Below are 9,870 nucleotides of genomic sequence, written 5' to 3'. Positions count from 1 at the left end.
GTTTGTTACGGTCCCTTGGGTGGTCAATGTACAGAGGTTCTACTATATTTGTAATAGATGGTGCCTGCTGAGGTTGATCTCTCATCTTTGTGGTTCCATGTAATGAGCTATGAATCAATATTCATTTCAGAGCAAGCTTGTAGATGGCAAATATGAGTCTCTTGGTCATGCAATGAAAATGGGTCAACAGTGAGGCAATGCCAGGAAAGGATGTGAACTACATTTTTCCCATGGAATACAGAGGCTCTTAACTTCAAAGGCTCTCATCTACAGTACACAACTTGCTCATAAAATATTAAATGCACACTTTAAATTTCATTTGCAGTAGATTAAAACACCAAACAGCTTTAAAGGATAAATGCCACCTGAGGTTCCACCATTTGGCTGAGGCTGGGAGTGCTGCTCTCACCTGATGGTCCTGTTGGAGTCCTCGTGGTCCGGGTCTGGATCCTGCATTTCCCCACCGTCATTCTGGCACTCTGCCATCACCATCTCAGCATCCTGAACCATTGCCTCTTCCATGTCATCCATGAGCCCACTGTTCCTTTCACTGTCATTGTCATCACTCCCTTCTTCCATGACCACATCGGACTCCGCCCCAGGGCTAAGCAAATCTGAAAAGTATTTTAAGCCATGAAGGTGAGCTGGAAGTCTTGAAGCCACGGCTTAGAGAAAGTTAGGCAATCCAGAAGGATTGGAACTAGAAGCCCTAAAAATGCAGCAGCCCTGTGAAGAATGTATTTCTTCTTTCACTTGCCCTTTTTATTTCACTTTGTAAGTATCTGAATTTATGAAAGTTTGAATATGTGATTTTATAGGTAGAGGCTTGTTTTTCACATACCTAAGGCTTAAACCATGAATAGCCTTGGGAAGAAGCCCAGGCTCAGACAGAATCAAAGTGGTAAGAGGTAAAAGGACACCAGGCACAAGGTACCAGGGACCTGGCCCTATTTCAGGAGCAAAGCCCTAGTGAGAAAAAGAAATATGTAAGAGGATGAAGACAACTTTCACACGGATGAAGACTCATGGTCCTTGATTCTTACTGTAACAGTAACTCTTAAACAATGGATTCTAGTACATTGAATTGTTTACATACCTATAGCTTTTAAATACCCAAGACATTTGATATTTGAAATAATGTTGAAGCCCGCCATTATGTAATGATGGTAAGGTGAAAAAAGTGTAATTACTAATGCAAAGCACTCATTTTAAAATTCTAATAGAAAATGGACAGATCACAGATCCTATCCTGCCAAGCTTGGAAAATTCACTTTTTACCAGATTTTTCTGACTATATGGGAAAATGTAGTTTCAGAACAATCAACAACCTCCCAAACTTCTCTGTTTTCCCTCAGTTACAGTTGTCAAGTATACACTGACATGTTCTGGTCCTGAACAAAGTCAACGTCAGATGCCACAGAAAGTGGGAAGATCACCAAGCTTTCAATTTGATAACTAGTTCATGAATCTCTGAGTCAGAAACTATAACTAGTTAATGAATCTCCAAGACAGAAACCAGTATTATGATAGAGTGTTTTCCTGAAGAGCTCTCTTTTCTTTTTCTTCTAGGGATAATATACAGTAGACCCTCCATAGTTGACCACCTCCCTACACTAATCACCTCTATCAGTTGACTTAATTGCCATAGACCAGACATGCACTACATGTACTGATTGGAACACTGACTGACCTCTATATATTGACCACCTCTGTAAGTTGTATGTTGACCATTTAGATTGTAACACACAATATTAATTACCCTCTATAGCTTGCTGAGTTGCGTCACTCTACCAAGGGGTAGAAAGTGTGGCCTTTGCCCATAGTTCTATTATTTTTACTTTAGTACAAGTTATTTTTTTGTTTTATTATCATCATGTGTTGGATTAGGGCTAATGTACTATTGTTTATCATGTGTTGTGGAAGGGTTTTTTTCCATGTATAGGACTGGTCTGAATTGTAGGTACATCCTACAATTACAGTAGGACCTCCATAGTTGACCACCTCCCTACATTGACCACTCCCTAAGTGGACTGAATCTTCATAGACCAGACATGCCTCACACATACGTATCAGTACTGTAGACCTAGTTCCTGTGTTGAACACCTCCATATGTTGACCAGTTTGTTATAGTCCCTTGGGTGGTCAACTTAGAGAGGTTCTACTGTGTAGTTATTTTGGAAGTGAATGTTCTGGAACAACAATCATTTGTTCTTCAGCTTTCTAATGACGTAAATATGTGATTTGCTTCCCTGGTTTTCTATGATGTAAATATGTGATTTGTTTCTAATGATGTAAATATGTGATTTGCTTCCCTGGTTTTCTATGGCCATTTTTCTTCCAGATCACTTAGATAACTGATATCAGAATGAAAGTATAAAGCAATCCACCATACATGGAAGAAGCCTGGAATTCTATGTAAAATATCACGGTAGGAACCACTATAATGTTACCTGGGGAGAGAAAGTAAGAAGTTCCCTTAGGATATGGCATTTTTCTTAGGAGTTTTTTTTAAGTTAATTTATGCAGTTAGAGTTTTCCCAAGGAAATAGTCCCAAATATTAAGACAAATTTTTAATTTTTTTAATTGGCCCACTTAAAATTCCTTTTATTATTAAAGATGTTTGGAATGAGGACAGAGAAAAAGAGACAGAGAGCTATAACTTGTAGGCATCCTAACCACTTCCATATTTCTAGTAGCTGTTCAACTTGTAAAGATCAAGAAAGACTCTGTGTGTGTGTGTGTGTGTGTGTGTTTTCATCAAAACTCAGTGGACGCTTTTCCACAGTAAAGTAGAACAGACTCTGGCCATACATCGCTCTGGGCTGGGTCTGAGGTATCTCAACCAAGGGGGTGAAAAACAAAACTAAAGAAATCCTGCTAGATCACAGCCGCCACCCTCTCTAGCCAGGGAGAAGCACAGACACGCACGGGGCCTTCACCCACCTCCATTGATGGTCACTTCGCCGAGGCAGTTGTTTGGAACTTTTGGTGCACAGCGTTTATGACAGTTGAATCTGCAATCTAGCCTCGATGATTTTAAAACAAAACAAAACCCAAGAATTCATTAGAAAGATAAGGTGAAAAAAAAAAAAACACACACACAGTAATTTCAGAGGGGTGAGGATTCATTTAAGGGCGGAAGCTGGGCTGGCGACAGAACCGTCCTTACCTTTGCACTGCAGGCCCTGCCTGAAAAGCCCCTTGAGAAGCTTCTTGCAGTACTGGCACACCGTGGGCCGCGTGTAGGAATGGATGACGAAGGTGTGCGGCACCTTAACTTTAGACATCAAAATCTTGTCCAGCTGGATCGGCCGGCCAATGTATGACTGAGAATTAGACCTCTTCTCTCGGCCAATGAAGGACTCTGAGGGTGACTTTTGCTACATGTTTGAAAAACAATGAAGGGCAGTAAGATATAAGAGCGCTTGACTTCTATATTGACATATTCCTGAACCTCCTTTTACTACTGTATTTGGCGTTTGGGTCCTGAGGAATAGGAGTGAAGTGGTATGTTTCTGTGAATAAACATCTATTATCCTCCTCCCCTGTTTCTTATTTGTGTCACCTTGTTCGTATAGTTTGAGAATTGGAGATAATGAGGATTAGAATCTGATCTCTAGGTCTTTTGATTATCTTTTGCTTCTAAAAATACTTTGAATGTAGAAATACAAAGTTAACAGTAAGCCAAAAAATGGCAAGGTCCCCAATGCTACGGCACACAGGACTTCACCGGCGTTTTCTAGAGTGTCACGTGCACGTGTCAGAAAATGCAGACAGCTGAGAAAGATATAAAATGGAAAGCAAATGCACCCGTTCGCCTTCCATGGTGCTTTACCCGAAAAGGGCCCGGGGTTCCATTAAAATCGCTCAAAAACATGGTTTTAAACTATTCCCCAGCCATATAAAAAGCCAATCATTAAAATTATACTGTTGTTATTATTATTGAAAAGGACAGCAACTAAGGAACTACACGAGACACCCCAGTACTGGTGTCTGGGTTATAACTGCACCTCTGTGCACTCTTCTCTCTCGTTTTGTAATTATTTAGTTCATTTTTAGTATTTTTGGATAATTTCATGGTACCTCTTCATATTGTGAAAATGTACCGGGAATCATCAGGATAAAAAAAACCCATCAAATTATTTCTTAATAGTTGCTATAATTATATATCTCCTTTATTAAGCTCTTAACTCTGTCCTATTACCTATAGGGACCTGAAAAGATAGGTCTTTTCATCAACAGTTGTATCATCTAAACTCACACAGTTTAAATACATTTCTTAGGGCCAAATGCTAAGAAGGAGTGGAGCCAAAACATGAACCTCTATTCATTTGGCTCCAGAACCGGGGAATTGGCACCTTACTCAGTTAATTTCTAATTTGAAATGATGACTGATAACACAAGAAATAAATTATATTTACAGACAATTTTTGTCTCTTTCGATTTCTATCTACAACAAAAGGTAATAATAATACTACATAGCGCCAAAGAGGGAGATTTTCATTTGCAGATTCACTAGCTGCAGTAAAAGGAAACTTGGGAGGAGATTCTATATAAGGATATCATGCTTACAGCTGTAAAATCGGTATTCCAGTTCTACAAAGAAAGAATATAAAGCATAATTATTCTAGAAAGGCTCAAGTCTTGAGGAGAAGTCCAGGGAGCTTAGAAAGATGGACTAAAGGCTTGCTAAACCAGAATCATGAATAGATCAGATAAAGACCTGTAATGGAATTGAAGGATAATTAAATCCATGGGGTTAGGTCCCTGTTCAGTGTGCCTTAGTAACTAGGAGCCAGTTTTAAGTACAGACTAAAATGAAAGTTACATTTTTCCACAGTTGGAAAATTTTAACATTCAGAATAAAAAGATGACCTGATGTTACACTTTCTTAGCAGGCTTAAAATGTTCTCAGATTTGGAAAATCCTATGAAAAGCTGGTCAAACCACTGTTTCACTTAATTTAAGATACCTCGTTCTAGGTTGTGCCATCAAAGCCATCTTGACACAGGAGTATTTACTATCCCACAGGGCAAATTTATTAGATGAGCAAGAATAAATCTGCTAAACTGAACTTTCTCTTCTCATCCGACACAGGTACATTCACGCAGACACTGCCCTTAACTACAAGAACCAGCAATATTCTCGAGAAGCCATTTATTTATAACTTTCAAGTCAGAAGAAATTTTAAAATATTGCATGATCAGGAAAAAGCAATTGGCAGTATACTATACTGGGCACAGAGTAACAGCTCACACGCTACAGAGTGCCAGCAATTAAGACTTTCATACTATGAATAAAGAGTGCCCTCCTGCCATTAATGACATTTAAAAAGAATTAACATCAGCTAGTAATCAAACCAGAAAGACTTATACCTTTTATAGTCCCAAATATAATTAACAATTTTCAATATGGCCTATATCTAAATTAAATGGTAAAACTTTAAAATCTTGAGACAGAGGTGCATTTATGGTAACTCCTCATGCAGAAATTGATTTCCTGCTGGAAGGAGATTATTTATATGCTTTACTTTGACCACATAACAAAGGAAAGGAAGAGGGAAGAAGCTGCCTGAAGCTTTGTTTGGAATATTCCCTTCTACCTTTCTGAGAATGTACACACACATATTGGCATGTGCTTTCCCTAACATGAAATAAATCTCAAACGCTAAGACAAAAAAGGAACATGGAGCCACTGATAATTTCCTAAGTGCTTATGGGGTATTTATTCATTCTTTCTTTTTTTTAAAATTTCCAGTTATATTTTATTTATATGCTATCTCCAATGGTATTTTTGAATAAAGTTTTCTACTTATGCATAAAAATACAATTGACATAGACAAACATATAGATATATATAGATATATATATTTTGTTTCCAGCATCAAAACATAAAACAAGGATTTTCTTGATACATGCATGTGAAACCAAAAGCTTTACAGAATAGGGCTATTACCCTGTAATAACAAAAGAGATTTCATTATACATAAAGTTTATATACAAACAACATTTACATTCTTCCATTAACTTACTTCTTTTTTTGCTTCCTATATAATTATTAATGTAGATAGTACTTCAGAGTTTTAAATAACACCTTTCTTTTCACAGTTAATTCTAGTTAAGAGAAATTTGCCCTTACCCATCAACACCAGTGAAGGTTACTAGGTTTATTAGGTTAACTAAATTCTATTTAAAACAATCTGCACGGTTATTTGCTGTTCCAGTTTGGCCCTGTATTTGGTGAATAAGGGCAATGTACGGGATGATTATTTTTTATGGGAATAGGAGGAAAGCTGAAATGCTTTGGAAAGAGGACAGCTACATTTTGTTTTATTCTGCTTCATTAATATGTTCAATAGCAAAAACTGGCTCAAAATTTGAAGAACGTATCTAAAATTCCATTCTCTATAACTATAGGAAGCACATGTAGGAGAACACACTTCTAAATTAAATTTTTATATTAGTCATGGGCCCTATGAATCGTCCTTTTCATCACTGGAAGATTTTGGTCAAACTGCAGATGCAGAACTTTTACAAGTATTGACATAGCTGTAAAACATGGTATTGGGTTAGATGCATGTAAGTGATTCGATCTAGCAAATCACAGATGATGAAATAGATCAAGGTCCCTTTTCTGGACTCAGTATAAGACACTGCAGTCATGGGTGAAAGAGAATTTGAGAACAGAACAATGCTGAAAGTCAACTTTTAAAGCCAGGAACAGAAATTAAGTGAAGATTATAAATAATACAAAAAAACTTAAGTCTAGTTTTGTGAAGCATCTGTAACATTCTTACATGGTTAGTGTTTCATTTGAAATTACAGGCCAAGTTAGAACACCAGGCACTGAACATCCACTTAGAGACAATGTCTCCTACTCTTGTAGAGATTGAATTTATTTTTCAACCTGGTATGCTAAAATTAATGACTCAGCAAGTTGGAACCTTCCCAGGAAACGATCACTTAGATTACATTATGGAAACTCCAACTGCCAGCATGTCTTTAAACACTTACCAGGACTGAAACAGTTTCCTAACAAGGTACATTCCACTTGGCAGTTCAAAATGAACTCTTTTCATTAGTTAAGCTAGAAAACAGGGGAGAAATATTACCTTTACTTGGGGTCTGTTTATTGTCACTCATGTAAAAATCAAACATAAAATTTCCTGAGATAAAAGTCACTTATAAAAGGCATGAATCAAATGGAAACTCCTGGAGCATGAAAATATTGATATTTATTAACTAAAACTCTTTTCACAGCCCCATATTATGTCTGGATTTGGGGGGATATAAACTCTCCTTATGTTAAAGAGAAATAGAAAAGTAGAGAATACTTCATCATATATATATATATGTGCATCGCTTTATAAATCTGTCTGAATCACAGGACAATGAGCTGCGAAGGGAAGAACAATGTCTTAACTGTGTTTGTTTTCTACTAAAGGAAAGAAGTGTCTGGTACATGACAGCAGTAATAAGCACTGTTTGACCTGAACAGAATGTATGTTTTCAAGAAATAAATGCATAAGAGTGATGGATGAGGCATTTCAATAAAACCCAGAGTGCAATGCAAACTTTTAAAATTTGATGCTACATGAATCATAACTTTGACACATTTCCTTTACCAGACTTCACCTGTAGGAGAGGACAACTGGCTCAGGACTTTTTCCCACTACAATTGCTTCTTTGTACTTGTCAGCCTGCTCCTTACCCCTTTGTGAATAAAAATCTATGCAAACTCATCTGCTCTAGAAAGAGAGGGGTGGCAAGTACAAATACCTATAGGCTGTTAATACTAGTAAGTGGGCCTCACCATCAGGGATGCAATAGGGAATGGTGGAGATTGGAGTAAATTGGTGGGAGGATGGGCTCAGTGTAAAAGGGATGGCCACTGCCCAGACACTGCTAATAGCTGCCAGGGGAATGTGTCAGTACAGTGTGGCCAGACCTTTTAGTTTTTCAAAAGAAATAGGAAATCTATGGGTGTTATGAAATAACTCTATCTAAACGTTGGCAAAAGAAATACTGACAAAAGAAATAATGGGCCAGTCAACTTATCTGGGGACTAAATCCAGTCGACGGTGAGTCTGAGATCTCCACACTAGATCTAGACAACGATGGAAAATGCCTTTCTAACTTTGACATGCACCAATCTCATTTCATGGCACTTGAGGTGCATTAAGCCACTGATACATCATGACCACTAGTGTGATCCCCATTTTAGAAGCCTGGAAACTGCATCACAGAGAAGTTAATCATTTTCCCAAGATACATGGCTTGTAAGTGGAACTATGAACTCAGGAAGTCTTGCTCCAACATAATAGTTACTCTCCCCCTAGAATCTCCCCAACTTTCATGCTCTTTTTTTTTGTGTGTGTGCTAATATAGGAAACAAAATATTTTCATACCCTCATTTAGTCAATAAGGAAGAGATAGAAGACAATGAGAATAATCAAACAGCAGTGCACTCTACATGCTAGAATGCAATGAAAAGCGTCATGAACCTCTTAACCTTGACCTACAGGACCTTCAGAACCTTCTGTATCACAGAACCAGCTTGTCTGTGCTCCGGAGACAGCATCTGAGTCATGCAAGTTTTCTAGAACACCGTGACTAGCTGAATCAACAGCTTCTATTGTACAAGCATCACTTTGGTTGGCTGCCTGTTTTCCTATTTACTCTAGTTGCTATTATTCTTAAAAGATACTGGCACACCTGTGCACAAACCGATCCAATAAAATATTAATCCTTTACCCAGAGGCTTTAATTAAGATCTAGCATTTTGGACTATCATAGAAAGAACAGTGCAGAATCACACCGTGAGACAGTTGGTTCCTAATGCCATCAAGATGGGCTCTAACAAAATTAACAAGGGTGCCCGGGGCAAATCCTATCTCAAGGCCCAATTCAGTAAATAACATTCTCTACACCCAATGAGCTTGCTATCCTGTAGAATCCTAGACAGGACGTAACCGTTGTCGTTGACCTTTATATTTGCTCTTCCCTTCATTTTTCATGGACGGTTCCCTTATTCTTCAGATTGTAGTTCATGTGTGACCTTCTCTGAGAGGTCTTTATACCACCCACGTGCGTCTACCCCATCTACATTCTGTTACCCTCTGTCATCTCACTGTTTCCTCCAGAGTCACTGCTGTTCCCTGAAACTGCCTTATTTACTTGATCAATTTTTTATTATCTCCTTTCAACTAAATGTAAGTTCTGTCTTGTCTATCACTGAGTCACCAACTTCTGGAATACTGTCTCGCACAGAGGAAGTGCCAATATATATGAAGTTTTGAAGAAAAGAGACCACATCCACAGCAGAGGTGAGGGCTCATTCAGCAGGGCTAACTTCTGATGAGAAGACTTTGTGTGACCTCAAGTGAGTCTTGCTGTTCTATTATATGTTGGGTATTATTAACAACTAAAATTTTATTCAGGACAACTCAGTACACCCAGTCCTCAAAGTGCCTAAAAAATTCTTTTATATATTCTGAAACCTGTTTATATCCACTTAGGAATAATTATCTAACCCTCTATAATTGCTGTTAGTAAAACATTGCTGTGAATGCTCAGTCTGAGATGGATTACTTTCTGAATCAAAAAGAAACAGTTGGGTGGTGCCTGTGGCTCAGTGAGTGGGGTGCCAGCTCCATATACCGAGGGTGGTGGGTTCAAACCCGGCCCCAGCCCAACTGCAACAAAAAATAGCCTGGCACTGTGGCAGGCATCTGTAGTCCCAGCAACTTGGGAGGCTGAGGCAAGAGCCTCAAGAGCTGGAGGTTGCTGTGAGCTGTGACACCATGGCACTCTACCCAGGGTAACAAAGTGAGACTCTTTCTCCAAAAATAAAAAAGAAAAGAAAGAAAA

General features: G+C 38.3%; 1 protein-coding gene across 2 annotated transcripts in view; it reads right to left on the bottom strand.

Annotated features, from left to right (window-relative positions):
- The window catches only part of PRKD1 (protein kinase D1), a 305,211-nt gene that overhangs the window by 61,154 nt on the left and 234,187 nt on the right, over positions 1-9,870 (bottom strand). For both annotated transcript variants that reach the window (XM_023514408.1, XM_012806446.2), the window contains 3 exons: positions 3,171-3,381; positions 2,945-3,022; positions 410-614 (listed from right to left, as the gene is read on the bottom strand). In XM_023514408.1, coding sequence (XP_023370176.1) covers positions 410-614; positions 2,945-3,022; positions 3,171-3,381 — 494 coding nt within the window. The remainder of the gene's footprint in view (positions 1-409; positions 615-2,944; positions 3,023-3,170; positions 3,382-9,870) is intronic.

The sequence above is a fragment of the Otolemur garnettii genome, unplaced genomic scaffold, assembly GCF_000181295.1.
Source record: "Otolemur garnettii isolate 467f Iridium unplaced genomic scaffold, OtoGar3 scaffold00052, whole genome shotgun sequence".
NCBI classification, from domain to species: domain Eukaryota; kingdom Metazoa; phylum Chordata; class Mammalia; order Primates; family Galagidae; genus Otolemur; species Otolemur garnettii.
The sequence above is the reverse complement of the archived record's forward strand: the minus strand, read 5'-3'. Positions and strand labels throughout refer to the sequence as shown.